The sequence below is a fragment of the Xiphophorus maculatus genome, chromosome 21, assembly GCF_002775205.1.
Source record: "Xiphophorus maculatus strain JP 163 A chromosome 21, X_maculatus-5.0-male, whole genome shotgun sequence".
In the NCBI taxonomy this organism is placed as follows: domain Eukaryota; kingdom Metazoa; phylum Chordata; class Actinopteri; order Cyprinodontiformes; family Poeciliidae; genus Xiphophorus; species Xiphophorus maculatus.
The window spans coordinates 4,274,778-4,299,833 of record NC_036463.1 but is presented as its reverse complement, the minus strand read 5'-3'; the positions used below and the strand labels follow the sequence as shown (position 1 = coordinate 4,299,833).

Below are 25,056 nucleotides of genomic sequence, written 5' to 3'. Positions count from 1 at the left end.
TGGAACATCCATGCATTTATTTATCTGTTAGCATCTGTTCAGTGATTGGATTGATTCAGAGACACCTGATGGTATCGTAATCATATTGTTACAATCTGAGCTAGCGGGAACATGTCGATATAAACGCAACGTCACGCAGCCACCACAAGAGGCGCTCTAACTTCGAATTACCCACTTTGGTAAATTGAAAATAAATTGAGTTTTATAAGCTCATGACTGTTTAAAATAAGATTAGACAATTAATAAATTATTTTTGATTCATTTGGGCCTTGATAGGAGAGGAAAGCCTGGACTTTGGGTATTTTTTTCCTACAAATCGACTTTCTTCACCAGGATTTTGTGTATAATGATACATCAGTGTCCAATGAGTTCCACAGGTAATCGATCAGAGAACAGTGTGAACTCCACATCTCTTCTTCTTCTTCTCTTTTTATTAAACACCTCCACAGTATAAGCAGATTGGGAGTCAGCAGGTGTGTGTGTGTGTGTTTTGATTTTAGTTTAGGAGGGGGGATGGGTGGCATCACCGTTTCCATAGAAACGACATGTTGTAAAGAAAAAAAGACTGTAATTTGTATGGTTTCCGTAGCAACAGACAACACAATATAGAAAGTTGTGCCAGGTTAGGAAATAAATCCGTTTTTTTCCAACACCATGTTTGATCTGAATCGTTAGATTTCTCCTGATCTGCTAAGAAATCCGACACAACAGTTTTATTGGTGTCTCCGCATCAGAGAGAGTGAAAAGCAGGAGGCGGAGCAGAAAGGAGCCCAATCAAGATCGGATGTCTGGTTTAAAGGGCGTTAATTAGCGGTGTCTGGCTGGGTGGGTGGGCTGGAGATGCCACGATGAAGGGGAAATAAAAGGCACGAGGAGGAACACGCGCTGCAGAGGGAATCCAGATCGGGCTGATCTGGGTTGCATGCAGCCGGCGTCCTTTTCACTGCGTGCACCGCATCACTCACCGACCCGCACATTCGCCCAGCTGGACCACCCTTCAGGCTGCGTGGTGACCTGATGTTGCAGGGCGGAGCTGGAGCGTCTTGTCTGCAAGGCTGGTCCCCGCAACTGCGTGCAAAGTGATTGTTTGGTGAGTTTTCTCGGATCATGAGGAGTTGCTGAGATTTTTTCTGTTGCGCACGAAACCTGCAGAAGGCATCAGTTTTGCTTCGTAACCGCAGCGGATGAGAAAACTCCGCGAAAAGAGCGAGCAGCGGCGCCGCGGGGATCGCAGCAGATTGGGATTCTCCCCCGGCTGCTGACCTCCTGCTCCGGGGGAAGATTTCTCCCCACGCCCGGCGCCTCCTCCTCTTCCCCACCGATGCGTCCGGCTGCCCCTGATGCTCGGCGGCGCTCCGGGGCTTTCCGGTCGGTGGGAGAGGCTCGAGCCACGGCCGCGCGCCTGTAGGATGCTGCGCCAGGTGTTGCACGCGGGACTGAGGACGTCATTCCACGCGCTGGGCCGGTTCGTGGCCGGTCACGCGGTGTTCTTCGCCTCGGCGCCCGTTCTGCTGGCCATCCTGCTGGGGGCCAGCTTCAGCCGCTACCGCGTGGAGGGGGACGTGGAGAGCCTGCTGGCGCCCAAGCACAGCCTGGCCAAGATCGAGGGCAACCTGGTGGAGAGCCTGTTCCCCGTGAACCGATCCAAGCACGCGCTCTACTCCGACCTGCAGACACCTGGACGCTACGGGCGCGTGATCATCACAGCCCGAAGGGGCAGCGTGATGGACCCGGTTCACCTGGAGACCATTCTACAGGTGAGCACACACTTTGGTCCCGATGAAAACTAAACTTAAAGAGAAATTTAATCAAGGCATCAACTTTTGTAATTAGAGGTAAATTGCATTATTTAATGGTCAAATTTTGACGATAACAAATTTTGCCGGACGATAAATTGTCCCATGAAATTGCGATAAACGATAACGTTTTGAGATTATTTTCAATTAATATCATGGTAATGGTATAATAACGCAAAAAAAAAAAAAAAGATTCTCAAAGATCAGTATACTTTAAATTATAATCAACATTTATCACTGGAATTGGAAGACGCTTTTAACATCCAAAATAAATAAACAATGCAACAGAAATAAGAAATAAAATCAATTAAGAAGTCTCTGTAAACAGAATTGTCCTTCAAAAAATGGGCTAGTTGAGACCAAAACACCAGACTGAAGACTTTTGTCATTCAGTTTTTGGTAGAAAGAGATAGAAAAGAGGAGACAATAAATCTTGCAAATGTGATTAATTGATTTTATCCTTACTGTGACAGTTATGTTCCCCAGAGTCAAATTTCTCTGCAATTTCTTGCCTTTGCAACATGAAGGTGCTGGGTTAAAATCCCATCCAGTGTCTTTCTGCATGTAGTTTACATGTTCTCTGTTTGCATTTCCAAAACATAACTGGTACTAATTAGTTTCTGTAGACTAAATCGTGTTCATAATTGTTTGTCCTGTACATCTTTATGATGGACTGTCCCCGTTTTCCCGGCCTCTTGCCCAGTGACTGCTGGGAGATTAGCTTGGCTGATATGCCTTGATAACAATAATTTACTATTATTTTCTACAGTCATCTGGGTTGAAATATTGTCCCCTTAATAGAGGGGACTTAAGGTTGATTATGTAGGTTCAACCTTTTGAACCTACATAATCAAAATCATAATCAACCTTTAATGTTTGCTGCTGAAATGCTGAACATTAATTTGATCTGACTCAGTTTTGGGGTCAGAAGGGTTTAGAAAATGGAAAAGTTTATAAAACAAAACTTTTTTTTCCATGGTGTTAAACCCAAACAACCAGGTTGGATTTGCATTCAATTTGGTGAACTCAAGCTCCAGTTTTCCAAATTTGCTTTAGAGGTTTTTTTATTGTTGGCAATGGCATGTTTTCCTGTGTTTCCCAATTTGAAAAGTGGCTAAAAGAGATGAATCTATGTCAACTTATATTTGGACCCCAAGTGATTACAGATTAAATTCTCATCATCTTCCTTGGCACCAATCATGAGATTCCCCAAAAGAGCCTCAACCTTCATATTTATTCACTCCTTCCTCAATAGCATTCATTACACCAGCAGTTTGTTATGGAAGAGTGTTTGCTTGTGCAATATTGACTGTAGCTATGATGGAAGAAATGATTTGCCGACTAATAATCTGAAAGAAAACGAGATCTTTTGTGAAGGGCTGCATCTTGCTGATGTTCTTTTCCCCCATGAAAAACATCAATGTGACCCGTTTCATGTACATGTTGCAGGAACACACTGTTGGTCCGCAGGGGATTCCCACAATACAGTGGAAATACTCTGTTTCAGGGCTGTACATCATTTCCATCTCACAGGCTGCAAGAAGCAAACAGAGTGGTGCATAAAGAGATAAATCCAGTGTTACATAATCTGATGTCTGCAAGGCCTGAGATTCTGTAATTGTTCTCCTCTGTGCCTGCAGTCGGCCACCGTGTGTGTGTGTGTGTGTGTGTTATAACGTCTCCCTGCAAGCCTTTTAATGTTCCTTAGAGAAGGGAGCTGAACTTGTTGCATGCAGCGCCCGGGAACGTAACTGGCTGTGACTCATTCAGACAAGTTACTGCTTCCTCTGACACTAATAAAACCAGAAAACATTCCTGTTTATTTTGAGTCAGTAAAACCTTACGGAGGAAGCTAATGGTTTACTATGCTACCTTGCATTTACCTAGCTATTTATTAATGCACTTCCCCAATATACGCAAAAGGTTTTCTGTGACTTTAAAAAGGAATTGGACATGGAAGAAGGTTTATTATGTCTATAGTGAATAATCTCTCTGTTGTGGCTTGGTAATTTTTTGTAGAAACCAAAAACAAAAAAACATTTCCCTTCAGAAGTTTGTTTTCTTCCTTTCTGAATAAATACACTGAAATAGATTTTCCAATTTTTTAGTGTGAGATTTTGCTGCTACTAATTGTTGCCTCATTAATAGGTATCTGTAATCGAAAAGTCTAACTACTTTTCTATATCTTAGCTAATGACAAATCCTAAAACTTGTGATATTTTCACACAAAACACAGATCTGAAAATTGAGCTCGGTGCCTGCTTACAGTCTTCTTTGATGAAATACCTGCAGTGTCTTGGAGTTATTTAAGGCAGCATCCTTCAAGAGCCTGAATCCTGTTCACATCTAGGGCAAAATGCACTGAGCTTGCTGCTTTGTGAATTAAACGCCATCGATCTTTGGTGACGTTTTGCTCCAGAACTTTACAGAATCCTTTCCTCATTTCAGGCCAAGAAAAACGAAAAAAACGATATAGAACTGAAGTCTTGGTACAGAAATCCTCTTAAAGGTTGATGCAGCACTCTGAGGTGGTAGTTGGCTCACTGTGCCAATGACTGGCATCAAGGCTGTTGCCTAGCAACCGGCACTGTGGATGCTGGCACTGTTGTCTTGCCAGATAATAGAATAGTTTGAGGTTTTTCATTATAGTTTAGTTTTATTTTGTTTGTCCAATTCAGTTAGTTTTCATTAGATAAAAACAGTTTAATTTTTATTAGTTATAGTAGCAGTTTGAGTTTTTCATACCCTGGTAGGTAACACTTTATTTGAAGGGATGTGCATAAGCCTCACATGACACCATCATGAATGTTTATGACTGTTGAGCATTATTTGGTAAATAATGACACCTATAGTGCAAAGTTGCATTAAAAGTGTCAACTTTGCATTATTCAGCAAATAATTACACTTTTAATGCAAAATTTTGTTAAAACTTGCATTAAAAGTCCACTAAAAGTGTTAACTTTGCATTGAAAATAAAATTGAAAAAATTGAAAATAAAATGTATTGTATTGTGATTATCTATACAATGATTTTTTTTAATGAATACGCAACAGAAGATGCGGTTTTCAAAACATTTATTCAATCGTTGAAAAAACCAGCTGACTGGCGTTTTCTCCCGACTTTTGCCGACGCCATTTTGCGGACTAGCGTATACAAGTGGCCAGGAGGCGTATGGAATGACGTAATTTCCCGACTGCTGACGTAAACTTCTTATAAGGGAGGAAAGGGATGTTACATCCGTAATTCTATTATATTTTAGTTTCATAAACACGCAATACCGTTCCAGTTAGTTATAGCTTTCCCCCGTTAATTAATTTTTTTTAATTTTTTAGTTAATGTATATTTTTTTTAGTTTCAGATTTCGTTCGTTAGCTTTAGCTAACTAGCTAACTGTAATAAGCTTGGTTTAGTGAGGTGTCGGCACGCTCCGCCGTACATCTCCGAAACGCAAAGTTTCCGATAAAATATGTAACAGCTGAAAGTTTTCCTTCCTGTTGGAATGAAAACAGTAACTCTGTTTCTGTCCCAGCTCCACAGGCGGATCTACCAGATGCAGGTGACCGTCCCGGCTACGACGGTGGGCTCCAGCGGCTTCAACTACTCCTTCTCCTACCTCTGTGTCCCCGACGACAAGAACGTCTGCATCGTGGACGACATAATCCGGGCCATGGAGGAGATCCAGTCAGCCCGGACTTCCAACCGAAGCGTCCCGGTTCTGCACTACCCCATCACACAGCTGGCGGACGGGAGGCAAGCGTACATCGGGCACCAGCTGGGCGGCGTGCAGGGCTGGGGACACGGCGGGGCGGTGCGACCTCAAGGGACGGGAGCCAAAGGGGAAGGCGTCCGTTCTGCAAAAGCGGTGCAGCTCACCTACTACCTCCAATCCCGAAGCGGGCTGATGGACCGGGTGGCGGGTCAGTGGGAGAAAGCCTTCTGTGCCGAGCTGAAGCTCTTCGGAGCGTCGCATCCAAAGCTGGGGCTTTATCCCTCCACGTCTTCCTCGCTGCGGACTGACTTCCAGTTCTCCTCCGTGCTGGCACGTCGCCCCCTGCTGGCGAGTTTGGGAGTGTGCGGGGTGCTGGCCATCCTCTGCTGCTCCATGAGGGACTGTGTGAGGTCCAAACCCTGGCTGGGTATGCTGGCTCTGCTGTCTGTGGCTCTGTCAGGACTCACTGCTGCTGGGATCCTGAACCTGACCGGAGCTACATACAACTCCACTTACCTGGGAATCCCTTTCGTCATGCTAGGTAAGTTTATCGGTTGATACAACGGAGATCAGAGGTGGTAGAGTTTCCAAAATGTTCCCAAACATTGTACTCAAGTAATAATAGCACAACTTTAACATATTTTTACTCAAGAGTAAAAAGTAGCCGTTCACGAAAGTATTCAAGTAAGAGTAAAAAATGTATTTGGTAAAACATTTACCGTACTGCTACTGCAGTACTCTTCCCTCCTGTCAGTTACTGCAGCAGCAGATTGAAGGAGCATTATTGTGTAAAATTTACCTTTTTGAGCTTTACATCATGTCATAATGTAAAACTCAAGTATATGTTGCTAAAAAGTCACTAGTTGTAAATTAGTTTTGTCTTATTTGAAGTGTACTGAGATATTTGCACCAGAAAATAGACAAAAAATAATTTAAGCTGTATCATCTATTGATGCTGATCGCGATATATATTGTCTTTGATGTATCTGCCTTTAATTTACAGGTACCGACTCTTTTTGCATCAGTTTATCATATAAAACCCCATTGAAATACATCAGTGTTTGTGTTAAAGGAGTATTCATACTCTTACAAAGCACATTAATGCTGCGGCTGTGCTCCTCGTCTGGAACTCGTGGGATTTATTTTGCAGAGTCCTGTGGCTGAACGCCGTCTCAAAGTAGACAGATCGTCAAAATGATTGACAGGCTGTAGGACAGGAACTCACTGAGGGGGTGGAGGACGAAACAAATGACACATTTTCTTACTTGAGGCAAATTCAGAACTAAAGCAAAGGTAAGAAAACAGACTTCTGGTGTTGCAGCTGTTTAATACGGATTTGGAGCGAAATCAAAAGGTTTTATTTGAATAATAAATATATTCATGCACCATACATGAATGTTTAGAAAGGTTTTTCTGTGCTTCATTTGCTGCCACTTCCTCTTTTATTGTTTAAAATTAGACTTTTTGGTAATTCGGTGGTTCCCTGCGGAGTAAACTCCATATTTGCTTCTGCGCTAACAGATCCAGTCGTCTGCATGCTGAGCTGCAGCTTGTTTACCGTCAAACACGGCTGACTCACATCGGGTATTGACAGATATAATGAACAGAGTGTCAGTCAAACCTCAAATGAAGGAAAATTAAACATGAGTGGATGAACATGAAGCACTGTGTGCACACTGGTAAAATACAGGATGTAACTGCTGATCCTTTTTCTGATGCATTAATTTACATGAACCTTCATTACAGAATCTCCCATTTTTTAAATGTAGGTTTGTCTCTCGTTTTAGTAAACAACATAAAAATTAAACATTGTTTATAGGTTTATCTTTCCCTTTCTCTGACAGCTGATGGTTTTTGACATGTAGATTTGCTGGTCTATTTTGTGTACAGTCACAAATGTCAATTTAAAATGTCAAATAAATACACATTTATAGAGCCTCTGAAAACATGTTTATATATTCTTAACTCTTTGGCAAAAAAATCTGATTGAAAATTGATTTATTTACTTTATGTTTATGTCTGTTTGTGTGCAGAAACTTAGTAAATCACTGTGATTCTGATAAGGTCTTAAATGAACTTTAATTGTTTCTACAAGGTGACAAAGAGGGCAGCTGAGCAGAATACAAAAGAAATCTGATTAGGTGTCAGTGAAGCTTTAAATAATTGCAGAGTGAACAGGAAAAGTGCATAAAGAGACAGGAAGTGTCTCCAAAATCCTGCATAAAATATTAATCCATCCAAATGCAGCTGAGACGAGGTTCGTCTTAGCAGTTAATTTAGTGATGAAGTGAGAAGAAAGATGAGGAAATGATGCAAATGAGAAGTGATTAGAAAACTGCTGGTCTCCTTATGGCGTCTGAAAGATATTGACTTTATAGTGACTTCTCCAAAGCAGCAGCAGCGAAAACCAAAGTTATTTCAAAAAGCACAATACTAACATGTTTTAAATTCAATGAGAAAAATACGGCTAAAGTTGAATATCTATTTGTTCCTGCTTACAAGTAACAGGTTAGGAATGGTCAAGAAGTTCAAACTAAATGTCAACACGGGCTGTTAAAGGAAGATATTGAAAAGTAGCAGCCTGTGAATCATTGATTCATTATTTCTTAGGAACGAACATGGAGGATAAAAATAAAAAAAATAAGACAGCTGCTTCTTCTTCTTGATTTTTATTAGTGGTTGGCAAAAAATGTTAGGTAAGCATTACCACCACCAACCAATGTTTGGCCACATGACAAAAAATAAAATAAGAATAAATTAGATATAGCCTGATATCCTCTACTTCCTGAATCTTTCTGCAATAAATCAACAATGTCCAATTTCATTTTCATGTTACTAAGATTCTTAATTAATTAACTTGTTTTTCTGAATCAATGTAAAATAACTTGTTTATTGTCTCATTTTCCCCACAATCACATTTTCCTGTCTGATGTTTCCTTATTAAAAATAAGGTGCTGTTCAGTCCAGCGTGTCCAATTGTAAGTCGGGAAAAAATTATCTCTTCTCTCCTGCTCCTTCCTGTTCTTCTCATTTCTCCAAAGTAAGACAGCTAGAACTCAATCACCTGTTTACATGCTGTACATGCTAAATGTTAGCACTGCTGCTAGATTAAGTTAGCAAAATGGATGTTTTATGCTTAAATTACACATCTTAACTTGTGGGCTATTTTATGGTTTAATTGATTAGAATAGGACAAAAAAAAACCACAGATCTTTTTCAGGACCTTTAATTGTTGCTCCTCATGACAGAGCTAAGGCTAGCACTACAACACATCTAGCAAACACAAGTATTTAGAGAAATTACAGTTTTGAATTATTCAAAACTTGTAGGATTGTTTATGTTTTAGTAGTTGCTAAGAGGAAAACAGAAAAAGGCAATAATATAATACAATGTACTTAAGTATGAGCTAATGCTAGCATTCTCACAGCTAGCAGATAAAAGTATTTAGAAGTTAGTTTTGAACTCCACCCTCAATGTCTCCCCAGAAAAAAACAGACAAAAAACATTACTTCCAAACTTGGGGAATTCTTTTGGACTTAGTAGATGTTAAGAGGAATATAGAGAGAAGTAATAATAATAAGGCTGCGATAACAAAATCACTACTTATCGCTCCTTGTTTTGTATGAGCTAATGCTAGCTTTCTCACATGAGTTTAATGCTAGCTTTCATCACCCTCCACCCTGAAAACCCCCCAAAAAACATAGCTTCCAAACTTGTAGAATTGTTTAGGATTTAGTAGTTTCCAAAAGGAAAACAGAAAAGAGGCAACAATATAAGGAGCACTTATTTCTCCTTGTTAAATATGAGTTAATGCTAGCGTTCTCACAGCTAGCAGCTAAAAGTAGTCAGAAGTTAGTTTTGAACTCCACCCCCAGAAAATAAAAAACAAACAAAAAAAATTACTTCCAAATTTGTGGGATTGTTTATGTCTAAGTAGTTGCTAAGAGGAATATATGGAGAAAGGCAAGAATAAAAATAAGTCTGCTATAATAAAATCACCACTTCTCGCTCCTTGTTTAACATAAACTAATGCTAGCTTTCATCACCCTACACCCTGAAAAAAGCCCCCCAAAATATATTGCTTCCAAACTTGTGGGACTGTTTGTGATTTTGTAGTTGTTTAGAGAAAGAAAAAAATAAACACAATGAGTAAAACAGAATTGCTGTTTTACTCAGCTATTCTGAGTAAAACAGAATTGTAAAACATGGCCATGTTGGTGGTCATGTTGAGCCACCAACATGGCTCCACCATGATCCACCTGATGACGTTGGGTCTGGCTGCCTCGCCGCTCACCAACATGGAGGCCGTCCGCCTCTTCTGCCGCACCGCTGCCCTCACCATCAGCTAGCGGTTTATGTACAAGCTAGTGTTATCATTGCAACACAATTACATAAAGTTAGAAAATGAGCACTTATAAGCAACCATATAATTTCTTTTATAAATATTTTTTGTATGTGGAAGTCATAGAGGCAGTTATTATGGTATTATTGCTCAGACATTCATATAGTAAGGATTTTCTACTAATATTTTGTTATAAATATACACGAGTTAAAATGCTGTGTTTTTCTGCCCACCTGAAGCAGCTAAAAACCATCTTATGTGCAAAGTGCTGTCCTCATCTTCTCCTTGCGCTCTGGGTCTCTCTTGGAAACATGGATTTAACACTTGTGTCATTTTGACACTCACTCTGCAGATCTTTGTCGCACACTTTCTCTCCTGCCACCACATTAAAGTGTCGGTACAATGTGGCTCTGCTAAGGTGTTAAGTGTTTTGCCATGGTGAACTCGCCACAGGAAGAAGGGGGTCCGTGTGTCACTGGTGACTCATGGACGCCATGGCAACCAAAGTGTAAAAAAAGGCAATGAAAACCATCTGTTCCACATATACAGTATAAATATTTATGTGAATGCTTGCACGTGAGACTGAGCATGAATGGATTACTGTAATATTTAAATTTTAAATATTTGTATTTATAAATGGGGGGGAAAAAAAGCAGGTTTCATTTGAATTTTGAGTTTAAATGTGTTAATAGATTTCACTGCAGCTTCACTTACCAAGAGTGGTGGTGGAAGTTGGTGCTTTTCACGGTGTGTTACTTCTGTCATTTCATGCATCTCTGCTTCAAACAGACTCGCGGTGTGACAGTTTTTCAACTTCCTGGTGCGGTGATATGATTGGTCTCAAATAATATGAAACTAGAGTGAAACCAAAATGTCCAGAGGGGCCAGTTTGATGGAAATTTCCTGGCTTTGATGCCATCTATTTAAAGTGGCTGTTAATGTTGCTTTAACTGACCTTTTTGAGCAGTTGAGGGTAACACTTATTGGTGAACAGTTATTGACTTTCCAGTTGAGAATTTTTTTTTATAGTCGCCACAAAACATGGGAACAAATCTGTCTTTTTGGCGTATACAATTTGAAATGTGTTCTTTACTTGGTACTTTGCTGGGTTGTTTTATGTCTGTGTATTTTTGTGTAATTGGGGGTAGATTTTAATTCCCGTTGCCGTCTTCAACAGGCCACGGTCTCTTCGGCTCCTTTGAGATGTTGTCATCATGGAGGCGAACGCGGGAGGATCAGCACGTAAAAGAGCGAGTGGCAAGCGTCTTTGAGGATGTCATGCTGCGTTTCTCCGGCTCCACCATGATCCACCTGATGACGTTGGGTCTGGCTGCCTCGCCGCTCACCAACATGGAGGCCGTCCGCCTCTTCTGCCGCACCGCTGCCCTCGCCATCACCATCAGCTACATCTACATGCTGTCCTTTTACAGTTCCTGCCTGGTGTTTACAGGCTACTTGGAGACGAGGTATAGACATGGCTGCTTCTGTCGGCGAGTACCAAAGCCAGACCGGCTGGACTCGAAACCGGCTTGGTACCGGTGTTTGATGTACACCCGTTACCAAGATGAGACGCAATCAACCAACCCGCTTCATGGAGTTGGTCAGAATCATATGCCAAATCCTAACGTAACTCACATAGCAAACAGTTCTGGTGTTCATGGACACATGGCTAACTCCATACAAACACACTCGCCCCATCACACTCATTCAACAACAACCGCAGATCCTCACCCTCAGGACTGCCATCTTTTGCTGGGATGTGTTCGGCATTGCTATGGAGACTGGATCACCAACACTTACGTCAAACCCTTCGTAGTTTTATTGTATCTGGTTTACATCTCCTTTGGATTGATGGGCTTTCTTCAGGTGAGACACAAACACATCATGATCTGAACAAGGACTTTGCAACTCACATCCACATTTCGTAACACCTTTTGGTGAAAACCAAGATTTTTAAGAATGGCTTATAAAGTAACTTAGGTTTTGGTAATAATTATGTAGATTTGGTGGGCTTCTTTCAACAGTTGCTTTGTTAGCTACAAGCCTCAGCAGTGGTGCTATGGTTTGAGGTTTTTCTGTTTGTCCTAATCCTCTCTTCGTCACCAATAAATTTTGTTCTTGCGCTGGAAAGGTCATTGATGTAGTGGCAACTGTGAACGATTAAGTCAGGGGTGTCATAAGTGAGTGCTCAATGGCAGGTATCCTGCATGTCTTTGTTCTTTGCTTGGTTCAACACACTGAAATGAAATGATGGCTCACTTTTAGGTTTCTGTAGAACATTGTCAGGCTGAAGAGATAGTCACTACCAGGGTGTTGAATTAAAACATACAGGATACAGACCCCTGTGGACTTTGTCCGCATCAGAGTTTGATCACACATTCATAACTCCCCAAATGAGCTGGGCTTTCTAGGCAAACAAGTTAGAATTTGAGCAAAGCAGACTAAACAAGGTTTGGCAAAGTAGCCTTTTCTTTGCCAAAGGCTGCAAGGGTCAATCAACGACAGGCGTACTTGATCCTTAGTCAATGCTGTAGATCCAGTAGATCTGTAATTGTTGATTATATTGGTATATGGGCAACCTTTGGCGACTTTGAAGCTCAACACTCCCCTATCTTATTTCTTAACTAACCTACTTTACAAAAATTACCAAGATCAATTGGTTCTCTTTGTGTCATATCATATTCACCGCCCATTGATCCCTAGAGTCTCTTGGAACAAATGCTATTGCCCCCGAATTAGGGGCAATAGGAATGAGGGGTTAAAACATTAGGTTATAAACTTCCAGATATTCTGACAAACTCAAAAAAGTGAAGTTTTAATTGCAAATTCTTCTTATTGTCACTGAATAAATATATTTCTGTTTCCAACAGGTGACCCAGGGCTCTGATCCCAGTGCACTGGTTGCCACGGATACAGCAACAGTGTTGTACACGCGTGCGCAGCATCGGTATTTCAGCTCCTACTCGCCAGTGATTGGATTCTACATCTATGAAAGCGCCCCTTACTGGAATGCCTCTGTGCAGCGGGACCTGCTGGAGTACGCCAAAGGCTTCCAGAGGATCAGCTGGCTGGAGGCGTACCTGAGCTACCTGTCCGACCGCAACCAGTCCACCAACCAGCCTCGCGAGAACTTCACTCGCACACTGCGCCACTCCTTCCTGCACGAGCCGCAGTTCGCCCACTTCGCAGACGACATCATCTTCGCAGAGCGCGGACAAGGGGAGGAGCCAGACGTGGCGGCCTCGCGCATCTTCTTGGTTGCCAAGACGACGGAGAACAAGCGCGAGGAGATGTCGGTGCTGCTGGACACTCTGCGCCGTCTGTCTCTCACTTCTCGGGTTCGCTTCCTGATATTCAACCCCTCCTTTGTGTACTTGGACCGGTACGCAACAGCGGTCAGCTCCCCCCTCAGACACTCACTCCTGGCGGTGCTCTTCCTATTGGGTCTGTCCTCCCTGGTTGTCGTGGAACCGCTGGTCTCCCTGTGGCTTGGACTCACCCTTCTCTCTGTCCAGTTTGGGGTTCTGGGCTTCATGACTTTGTGGGGCGTGGAGATGGACTGCGTGTCGGTGCTGTGCCTGATCACGGCTTTGGGTCACTCGGCGGACTGCAGCGGTCCCCTCCTCTGTGGCTTCGCCTCGGGCCGCGGTGAAAGTAGGACTCGCTGGGTTTGCTTGGTGTTAGAGCGACACGGCATTCCCTCCCTACAGACGCTTGTGTGCTACAGCGCCGCCCTGGTGCCCATCTGCGCTGTGCGCTCCAACCTCACTCGCACACTCTTTCGCTGCCTCACTCTGACGGCCGGGTGCTCGGCCCTGCACACGCTGGCCTTCCTGCCGACCCTCCTCACCTTCCTGCCTCCCTCCAAGAGCAGGAACCATCGGCCAGGAAGAGAGGGCCAGAGACAGGAAGTGGAGTGTGTTGAAATGAATGACAGCACCAGAGTAGTGGACCAGATCACCACTGTTTGAGCACGTAGAGGTTGAAAGATTAGCAAAAGGGGCAGTATTATGTAAAATCAACTTTTTTTAGCTTTACATCAGGTTATGATGTCATTCCCTCATCACAAACATGCCTGGATTGTTGCCTTGATTCTTTAATGCATGTTTGAGAAATCCTCTAATCTCCATGGAAACCATTCTGCTGTTCAAAACAACTGGTTGGACGTAGCCCCGCCCTCAAGTTGCATCTCCACCCCCACTCAACTCCTTCAGACTAGCCAACAGCAATTAGCAAACACCTGGTGGAAATGCATATCTGGTGGAGCTACGTCTCGGTGCAACGCTGGTAAAAACGTTGTTAAAGGGTCTGTAGAGGAGCCATATTGTGATAACTTTCTGAAAGCCAAGTTTCAGAAAGAGCAGAAGCTTCTTAAAGAGACAGAAGCCCAATTTCAAGGCGCTAAATTACAAAATCTAATTTCTGTGAAGTCATACAGCATTTTGAAGGTAACGTAGTAACTTGACTGTGCTACAAAATGGCACTAAAATACATAATACTGCCTCTTTAATCAGGAAAAATATTAAATGTAGACCATAAGGAGGAGAAAGGCAGGCCCTGGGTGAAATGTCTTTCCTGCTTATTGGTGGGGCGATGCGGCATGTAAATCAGTTTTGTCCCAATCACAGGAATGAAAATGTGCCTGGATGTAAACACCTTTCACTTTAGAACTTGCTTTAGATTTGACCCTTTACTGCCTAATGCTGTATTTACTTTCTGTTTGGCATATCATGTTGCACAATTTCAGCTTGGATGACCTGAGGTAATCATCTGTATTACTTAGTATTTCTACTTTAATGCTGGACAAATAAAGTCAGAATAAGAGAACGTAATGTTTGTGTTTGCCTCTTTTGCATTCAGAAATGCTTCAACTCTTGTTTCAAATAATTGCTGCACAAAGGAGCTTTATTAAATTGGCAGCTTTGTTGATCAGATGATACTTTGTGGGCACTAATATATTTCTGATTTTTATTATTATAACATTGGAAAGAAAATACTAAATTTTCTCAGAATATAATTTATTATATATTTTTTGTCCAACTTGGCATAAAAACCTATGTGCAGGTCATTTTTCTAACTCAAAACAGTAATTACTTCTATTATTACTTATTTCCAGAGATTGTAAAGTAATTTTTGTACTTGTGAAAGCCTATCTGAAGTTTGTTTTTTAACTTCTCTTTCTATCTAGATAGAGAAGCCACACTTTAAATGTGTAAAATTAATTATTTTCTTTATGTAAGCACAGAATTAAGGGTTTCAGAGCTGTACTTTTATTTTAAATAAATTATGGAGTACCACCAGGCTCAGTACCTGGACCAATCATCTTTGAGATATTAATGGGTACACTTAATAAGATTACAAAATTGTTTTGTAATCTTATTCTTTTGCCTGAATTATCTTGTCAATAAAAAAGGTAATTTTTTTGTTTTATTTGATTTTTAATTTGTTTATTTATTTTCACAAAAATCACTTCTGGGAAAAAAATTGCTTTATTTTAGGAATGTGTCTAAATCTTTTAATCTTGCGGATAATTTCTCGCTGTGCTCTTTTCGTCTGTATTTCATTTGTTCTTTTGCACGTTGGCCTTTAATGACATTTTTGAAAGCCATTAACAGATTTCTGAAAGGATCCTGACAGAATTAGAATAATTTATTTAAATTGGAAGATTACCGGGTACATACCTGACATTTAAGCACATTTTAACATCATTCTTGTGGTTTTTTTCTTAACAGTGAATGAAAGGTCTGATTTCTTTCTTGTTTGTCTGCAGGTGAAAGTGGAGTTTGTGCTTTCAATAGTTAATCCTTGCACCTGAAGCTGAAGGTGTGCGCGTGGGAGTTCAAGCTATTGTTAATACATTCGTCTCTCTGATGCGTTCTTGAATAAAACTGTTGTTCAGGCTCTTAGTAGGCGCCACAGCCGTCAAAGAAAAACCCACAACGTTCCCACCCAGGAGCTCTGCCAGGTAACTTTATGATAAAAATGTCATTGAGCAATGAAGTGTTTGGGCACAAAAGAGAGTTTATGTGCTAAAACATCTCAGGTTTTCCAAAAAACCTCTTGGTTATCAGCAATGTCTTTGGAAATATTTTAATATTTGAGCAGAAAGTGGAATGTTTTCGAAGGGATGTCATGTTGGATCTGGTGCTGAGGGATAACTTAAGAAAAAGAAAATGATTCAGTCAAACATGGTGGTGGCAGTATGATGCTTTTTTATAACCTGAGTGACTTTTCTCAAATGGTCAATGCTGTCTACCAAAAAATATTCAGTTAAAACCAGAAGTTTACATATAAATCTGACATATTTTTCCTTTTTCATGCAGAGTTCCTCTGAATTAAAGCTAAAATCCACCTGCTATAGTTCCCTTTATTCCTAGTAACTAGACTATTGATCAATATATTTGATGTATATTTGTTTGATGATTTTGTTGTAGTATTTATCGTTTGTTTCATAATTAGTTAATATATTATGTTTTTATGGCACTTTAAACTGCTTTGTTGCTCAAATATGCTATAATATTATGGCATTTAGCAAATATAAATAATTTTGGTTATTCTAACTGACTTAAAACAAGGAAAGTTTCATCTTCTTTTATTTCAGTCAGTCAGAAGAAAAAACTGTCTTCTTTTTTTATATGAGGTTAGAAAGCGCTTATTTACCTTAAAACTGCAATGTGTATCTTTATTTAAAAATATATTTTTTACATATTTGTTGAAGCTGCCACCATTTTGTGACAGTTTGATATAAAACGGATAATCTGTGAAAAAAATAGACTCCTATGCGTTTTCCCAGAAACAACCAATCAGAGCCAAGGGGCGGGGCTTAGCGCTTTGCTAGCATAGCATGTTGTGAATGCTCAGGCTAGTTAGCATAGCCACAGATGACAGCGGGTCAACGGGTTTCCTGTAAAGGTGAGTACAGGCTTGTTTTAAATAAATAATTTCTTAATATTGATGAAAAACTACTTGTTTTTAAATTTATAACAAGATATTTTCCCCATTTTATAAGTTAAATAATCTGCCAATAGAACAAGCACCTTTTCATCACATATTAATAAAATATTTAAAACAAGTCTCTATATCTTGCTGTAGGGCTACTTTAAAGTTAGTTTGTCTTATTTAAAGTGTATGAAGATTGGCTCTGATTGGTTGTTTGTGGTGCATTTCTTCAGACAACAACTCAGAGAGAAGGACGTTGATTTCTTTCCCCACAAATTATCTGTCTCAAATTGTGACAATTTTAATAAAAAAGCAAAAACATTTTTTTAAAATAAGTTACATACTGCAGCTTTAATAAATCATCACTGAATATCCTAATTTAATATTTATTTGCTGTGGTTTTGTTTCTTTGATATTAAAACGCAACACTGAAGCTTTAAGCCACATGTGTCAAACTTAAGGCCCGTGAGCCAAAACCGGCCCGCCGAAGATTTTTATGTGGCCCTCTAGATTCTAGACTAAACACTAAAAGTGCTTAAATATTATGTTATCAATGCAGTTTTTATCTGTTTACTGCCAAATTATATCAATCAGTCCCTGCAGTTTCTTGAGAATTAGCGTGGAAATTCACATAAAATCAACAAATCCCCAAACTTTTTTATGCTAATAATTTGGAGTTTATTGCAGATTTTTCTCAAAAATTGTCAAAAACTTTCTGCAGCTATTTTAGCTTTAATTCATGTCAAATTATAGTCCATGATCTATACAGCGAATAATAACAATTGCATTTACCGTCATAAATAAGCACAAATATCGTAAATGTTTCCAAGTTAGTACCACAAACACTTTCATTTTTATGGCAAAAAAAAAGATGTTCAATAATATTATTTAATTTCAGAATTCACTGATATTTTAACAGTTTGTGAGCAGGTTGTATCAATACATTCTGGCACAACCTGCCCTTTCAGAGCTTTTATGATCAAAACAAAACAGTGTAACACCGCTGTTTAAGGCGTCACAAGAAAAACCTGTAGGGATGGAAATATTTATGAATGTTGAACTGAAACAGGGTCAGTCTCATTAAAGTGCTGAGTCACTGAATGTGGAGCAGCAACTCTGCAGTTCAGCTGCGCTCCACTGATCCGATACAGCCTCGTTTCCCCCCCATAAAAAAACCCCAAAACCAACAAAAACAAAGCCTGACGCTTAATATCCAGCGGAAAAAAATACCGCTTCCAACACTGCCCTCTTGTGGACAAAGTCCAGAACAGCATGAACCCTCGTGGTTTCGCAAACACGCACGCCTCAGGCAAGCAAGGCTGCAGCGTGATTTTTTAAATGTTTTACCTTTTAAAAGCTCTTCACTTTGCTGCTGGATGTTTGATTCACTTCATGTCCGATTCCTGCCAAGGAGACGTTGGTTTGACCTCAACTTGAATTCCCTCATTTCATACTTGGCAACATGGGGAATATTTCTGCCTTTCTTTTCTTTACAATTGATTCTGTAGCTTATACAAACATCTCCACACACACATAATGAACACACACACACGCACACACACACACACACACACACACACCCACACACACGCACACACACACACACACACACACACTTTGAGACAACGCCGAAAGGCTAAGACTCTGTGAAGGAAGGGCCTGACCCTGCATCCTGTACCGCCAGCTGTTACCTTCCAGCCATACAGCAGACAGAAAGAAAAATAGAAAATCTTAACAAGTATTTTTGTTTAGTTTCTACTGCAAATGTTTTAGTACACTAAAAATAAGAAAAAAAATTACTTTTCAGCAATATGTAGGAGCTTGTTTTAACTCAATAATTCCTTAAGTTCTGGTTTTACTGGCAAATTATTTGACTTTTAATATAAGAAAACATTTCTTGTAATAAATTTAATTTACAAGTAATTTTTCATCAATATATTTTCACCAACCTACTATATTTTGCTAAAAAAAATAACTTGTTAGTTAGTTTTGTCTAATATTTCAAGTATAATAACATATTTGCACTAGAAACTGGACTAAAATATTTACCGTAGTAGGATTTTGTATTTCTGCTGAAGAGGTGCATAATTAGAAATACAAAATCTTACAAAGTATTTTTTTAGTCTACTTTCTAGTAGACAAAACTATCTTACAAGTAACTTTTAAGCAAGATACAGCAACTTGTTTTAAGTACATAATTCCTTAATATCAATAAAAAGTTTTAATTTTACTGGCAGATTATTTCACTTTTAATATGGGAAAAATATCTTGTTGCACATGAAATAATCTACCAGTGGAACTAAGACTTTTTCATCAATATTAAGGAATTATTTACTTAAAGTAAGGTTATCTATCTTGTTAGTTTTGTCTTATATTTCAACTGTACTAAGATATTTGCTCTAGAAAGAAGAAAAACTAGACAATATTTACTTTTTGCAGGATTGACAGACAGACAGATAGACAGATAGATGAACATGTCCTTGTTCTCTCTCTTCCTCCTCCCTCTGTGGGTGTGTTTCATTATTTCCCCTCCAGTGGCCTGCAGGCGGATTTTGCATTTCAGGATTTCTGATTTCCTGAACGCACCTCTCTCACAAACGAGCGCTGAACCACTTCAACATCGCCGCTCAGACGCAGGTGGATCCTGGAAGGAGAAACGTGGAGCGTGTGAAACTTGGATTCATGGCGGACGGATGAAGACGGGGAAGATGGAGAGACGTGTGCGAACCGGAGAGAAGATATCAAGGGAACCTCTGAAGGGTTCAAAGGTTAACTCATAGAGAACCACACAAACACCATCAGGTAAGAAATGTTTAAAACTTCAAAACTTTTAGGTGAGGAATTTAGGGGCAAGTAGAAAAGGAACAGATTATTTTATCTTGTCAACAAAAATTTATCTCAAAGCTTTACACTGCAAAAACATAAAATCTTACCAAGTATTTTTAGTCTAGTTTATTTTTACACTTGAAATAAGACAAAACTAACTTACAAGTCATTTTTAGCAAGATATAGGGGCTTATTTTAAGTAAATAATTCCTTAATAATAATAATAATAAATAAATGTATACTAATACTTAAAAAAATACATTTCTCCCATTTTAGAAGTGAAATAATCTGCCAGTAAAACTAATACTTTTTCATAAATAATGAATTATTGGCTTAAATCAAGCTCATATATCTTGATGAAAAGTTACTTATAAGTTAGTTTTGTCTTTGCACTAGACAATAGACAAAAATACTTGATAAACTATGTTTTTCAGGGCAGGTTATCTTAAATATTTTTCTAATGATCTGAAACATTTAGCTGTGACATTAAAGCATAAAGAAAATAAATGTCTGCGTATGCAGGAGGATTTTGAGCAAAAGAGAATAACATTTATCTGCTATCTGAAGATTTAATTTAAACACAATACAGGATGGCGTTACAAAACCAAAAATATCCTTCAAGTCTCTAAGATCCAGTCAACAAGCTTAATCCTGAATATTTTTTTGCGTATATTTATAGATTAGCATTTTAACACTTCAAAATGTTAAGAAATGTCAAGATTTAGTGGTCAGAATTGTAAAAATCTTCTAAAATGTGACATATCTTTCCATCTGCAACAAGGCAGAATGTAAATTACTGCAGCTGGCCTCATGACGGCAGGAGGCTAAATAATCTGGACTTATTGGTGTTTAGCCATAAAAATAACTTTAAGTTTGACTTTGAACTTTGATAACTGTGAACTAAAATGAAAGGTAATTAATTCCCTATTTGTACTTCATGAACTGTATCATAGTGAGGTAGATTCTAGACGAGTTGCACGATTTAAATAATTCTTTTTTCCTAATGCCTTTTTTCCCCAAACAAGAAGCTCAGTTAGTACTGAGTCCTGAATAAACATACATTCAGAATACAGATATCTAAAGTAAATCAATGGAAACAGATTTAAAGTATTTTACTCTAATTTTGCAATAATAAAGTTACTTTATGTCATATTATTCTATGCAGGTGCTCTGTCTGCACTTATGAAAATTCACTAAATCTATAGAAGCAGATATAAAGTATTTGGTAAACTTTATTTGAAGGGTTAAGACTGACATAACATTGCTTTGAACATGAATGAAGCGACAAAAATGTTTACAACTGTTGTCATGAACTGTCATTCATTAAATAACGACATTTTTAATGCAAAGCTCCATTAAAAGTTTTTAATTAAAAGTCCATTAAAAGTGTAAATTTTGCCTTATTTTGTAAATAATGACACTTTTAATGCTAAGTTGAACTAAAAGTTGCATTAAAAGTTAATTAAAAGTCCATTAGAAGAGTCAACTTTTAATTATTTGTTAATAATGACACTTTTAATGCAAAGTTACTTTAAAGTTACTTTATGTCACATTATTCTGTGCAGGTGCTCTGTCTGCACTGGTGAAAATTCACTCACAAAGTTTAATTCCCAGAATTTAATTGATTTTATAAGTTTGAAAATATTTAATTGCATAACAGTGTTTTGTGTTCTGTGCTACACAAAAACCGATGTACATGTAACAGAAAATAAACATTTTAAAGATTTGTTCCCTAAAATGCTCTTCATGTTCCAATGCAATGGTAAGGTCCCAGTTTCTGTTTTAATATAATCGTCAAAAAACCCTTCAGTTCAAGTATATCAGAGCCGCAGAAATAATTTATCACCAGACACTCCTTATAAATTTGGTTCTTTATATGTTTTTATAGAGAATATGATAATTATTTTGACTTGGCAAATGTTTTAAATTCTTCTAAAAACTTATAAAGAGTTGACAAGTTGTTTTCTTAGACATCTCTTGTTTTCAAATCACAAGAATTAGCTGGGTTAGCATGCTAATTGTCAGAATAGCATGTTCTGTTTGCTCAGGGTGTTGAGAAATATGATCTAAATAGTTTATATCTTAAAGTATTTTTCCAGCATAAAAATCTAATCTTTTACTTCCAACGACTTGCAAAAATACCACTCTAATGTTATTTAATTTGGATTTGTGTAATATACAAATACAAAGTAGTTTTCGATTATGAAAAGAAAGGACAATAATACAAATTTCTGGTGATAAAATGGTTTGATATTCCCCTTTTTATTGCTGAGAGGTCAGCTAAATAATCAAAAGTATGCAATTTAGATTTTTATTTGTAAAATAATGTGAAAAACTATTAATTAGCAACAATGTAAGAGTTTTTCTTGGTTCATTACTTGGTTCATTAGCTGTATGAAATATTTAGTTTTTGTTTTGTTTATATTTTTACTAGAAATAAACAATCAAGTTGGAATTGCGTCCAAGAAACAAACAACCACGGCCTTTTCTTAGAAAAATAAATAAATAGAAATGTAATAATAAAGGAGTGTAATTGCTTTGTCGAGCCGCTTAAACCTGCCATATTTCATTTCCACATTAGAACAAACATAGTTTAATATTTTGAACACCTAGAATTCATATAAAAGCATTGCATAAAAGTGTGAACTGAGATGCACAGCAGCCGAACTGTACTGGAAACAATAAGTCGTCTTTGAAAGGTGTGAATATCATGGGGTGTAACCCAACTCCCCGGTGTCCTCTCCTTCCCTGCCCTCAAGTCAAGTCCCTCATTCACACAAAAGCGCGGATAATATTCAATTGTTTCATCTTTCAAGCTGTGAAAAAGGCTTCCCACAGCGTCGGCCATTTACAGAAACACTGAATACGATGGAGGAAGAGCTTAAAAGGAGGAAGCTGCTGAGCAAACGGTTTCAGCTATGCAAAAAAATAAATGTGACCATTGATTTGAATTTGATTACATAACTGAGCGCTAAAGGAGGGAAGAAATGTAAAAAGATGGAAATATTATGTTGTTGTGTTCCCAGGAGGATGTTTGGCCTTTTCTTTGAAGCAACATGGAGACGGCGGCTTTGTTTCCATCAACTCATCTTTTTTTTCCTGGCAGCAGCCGCTCCACCCACAGGTGAGCAAAAGTTTATGTACAAACAATAAACACCTGGGAAAAAAGTTTAACCTGAAAGCCCAACATATTGTATTTATATTTGCATATAGAAACGTTTACAATATCATGCAAATCTGTCTCTTCCACAGAAAGTTCTCCGGATCTATGTAAAGTACTTTTATTTGTATAGCATCTGACAACACAACACTTGCTTGGTGTTTTAAAGCAAATAAAACAGCAAAGGCTATGCTCTCAGTACAGCATTACGTGACCCAGATCGGATTTTCCCTCCTTAATTCAACTTGTATCTAATCTTTTTATGACAGGCTGAACAATACGGATTGGATTTTTTTTGATTCCGACCCAGACAACTTGGATTTGAGGTGTTGTGGAAAAAATACTATTTCCAAGCACTGTTCAGGTGAAATCACTGAATCAGGTTTATTCATATATTGTGCACAATACAGAGAAGCTTGTAGGACAATCAGTAATGAAGCAGGTCTGGATGAAAAGCTGCCAGGCAGAGAAACACATGAGTTTCATACCAAGGATAAAGATTTAACAACAAAGGCGAGACAGTCTGGTTCTGATGCAGCTGTAGAAAACAACTTCCAACCTTCTACATGTAACCCAAATAGTTCTTTTGGTGAGAGTTCACAATCATTCATATAACATGACTAGCAGATGTGACCTTATTGTAATTTTTCCATCACAGAGGTTATAAATCCAATACGTATCTGATCTTTTAAAATGTGATTTGAATCTGTACGGCACTGGCCGCATTCATCCGACCTAAACGTCAACGATATTCAACAAACGTTGCTATTCTGCGCTCTGATACGCGCAAGCGGGAAGAAAAACAACAATAATGAGGATTAAGCTGTTAATGTGCTGGTTCCGGTTGGACAATAACTTCAAAATCGTAAGCTACGCTCCACTATCAGCATCCACGTTTACTTCTGCAAACATTGAGCACTTCTTTTTCTTCTTCTTCTTTTTTTATGGCGGTTGGCAAAACACCAAGCACCCGCTCTATGTGTGACGTTATTTTACTGCGCATGCGGGACACTTTAAGGTAACTTGTAGTTCACACTGACGATCACACACAAGTCGCAAATATTGTTTTACGGATTGTTTTATTAAAACAATCCGATTTCACAAAAGATCAGATCCGAATGCAAACGTAGCCTAAGAGACTCCTGAACTTATCCCTCATTATTGTCTGACAGGGTTTTTGTTGCCATGGACACACAAGAGCGTCCATTCATCAAAGCACCAATTGACAATTGTCCATTCAGCGTTACTAATTTGAATTGACATAGACATTTACCTATTAGGAAAAAAATAATAAGGAGTTACTGTGTTCTGTGGGGAAAGACACTGGATATACTATATGTGTTCTTCCTTTTAAATTTGACATCATGTGACTTTTCTAGTGGCCCTGTGGTGGTGTTTGGATAGATAGCTCCCACGGGCAAATCCCTTCTTCAACCTGAGCTCAGTAGGAAGAGCAGCTTTCTAGCTGTGGCTCATATGACCAGAAGGTTAATAAAAAATGAAAAAACACCTTTTTACGCACTATCTGAAGTTCAATCAGAGAAAATGTCCAGTTCAAATTACCAAAATTATGTCTATTGGCTGAATGCTATAATATTAGGAGCAGGAATGTATCAGTGATTTATTTATTTACGTCTCCAAAATCTTCTCGGTGTGTGGTGGCGTTGCCTTTAAACTGTATGACTTGGGTCAAACGTTTTGGGTTTCGTTCCACAAGCTTCTCACAATAGTTGGCAGGATTTTTGGCCAATTTCTCCTGACAGAACTGGAGGAACTGGGTTAGGTTTGTAGGCCAACTCGCTCGCACAAACAGCTTTTCAGATCTTCCCACAAATTCTCTGAGATCTGGACTTTGTAATGGCCAAACATAAATTTTTTGCCCATAACCCACTTGGTAATCACTTCAGCGTTGCTTACGGTTGTCTATTTGGAAGCCCCATTTTGACATCTGGGTCATATGGATGATGACCCAGATGTCTGGATGATGTTTTTAGATGTTGTCAATATGCTGGAGACAGGCATCAGTTCTTTACCCCAATATTCTGGCCAAAATGTTTTAAATTTCTGAAGTACCAAAGTGTAGTGTCAGCCAGACCCAAATCAGGTGTTTTGATGCTGAAAATTAACATCAATACGAAGGTTAGCTAAAATGTAGCATGTGGAGTAGTACTATCATGTTGACCAATATTGATTTACTCCATTCAGTATTGTAGATATGGCTATTATTGGAAGAATTAGCTAAAATATTTATTTTATCTATCAAGCTAACATTAGCATGAGTGCT

General features: G+C 38.9%; 2 protein-coding genes across 2 annotated transcripts in view; both read left to right on the top strand.

Moving 5' to 3' along the window:
- ptchd1 (patched domain containing 1) lies at positions 1-14,674 on the top strand. Its single transcript, XM_023326701.1, has 4 exons — positions 1-1,757; positions 5,326-6,046; positions 11,025-11,713; positions 12,718-14,674. Exons 1-4 carry the CDS (start codon positions 1,341-1,343, stop codon positions 13,816-13,818), a joined length of 2,928 nt encoding a protein of 975 aa, XP_023182469.1. The 5' UTR covers positions 1-1,340; the 3' UTR covers positions 13,819-14,674.
- Positions 14,675-19,370: 4,696 nt separating this feature from the next.
- Positions 19,371-25,056, top strand: part of adgrg2 (adhesion G protein-coupled receptor G2) — a 42,372-nt gene continuing 36,686 nt past the window's right edge. Inside the window, exons 1-2 of the mRNA XM_023326749.1 lie at positions 19,371-19,588; positions 22,639-22,736. Coding sequence (XP_023182517.1) covers positions 22,643-22,736 — 94 coding nt within the window. The 5' untranslated portion in view covers positions 19,371-19,588; positions 22,639-22,642. The remainder of the gene's footprint in view (positions 19,589-22,638; positions 22,737-25,056) is intronic.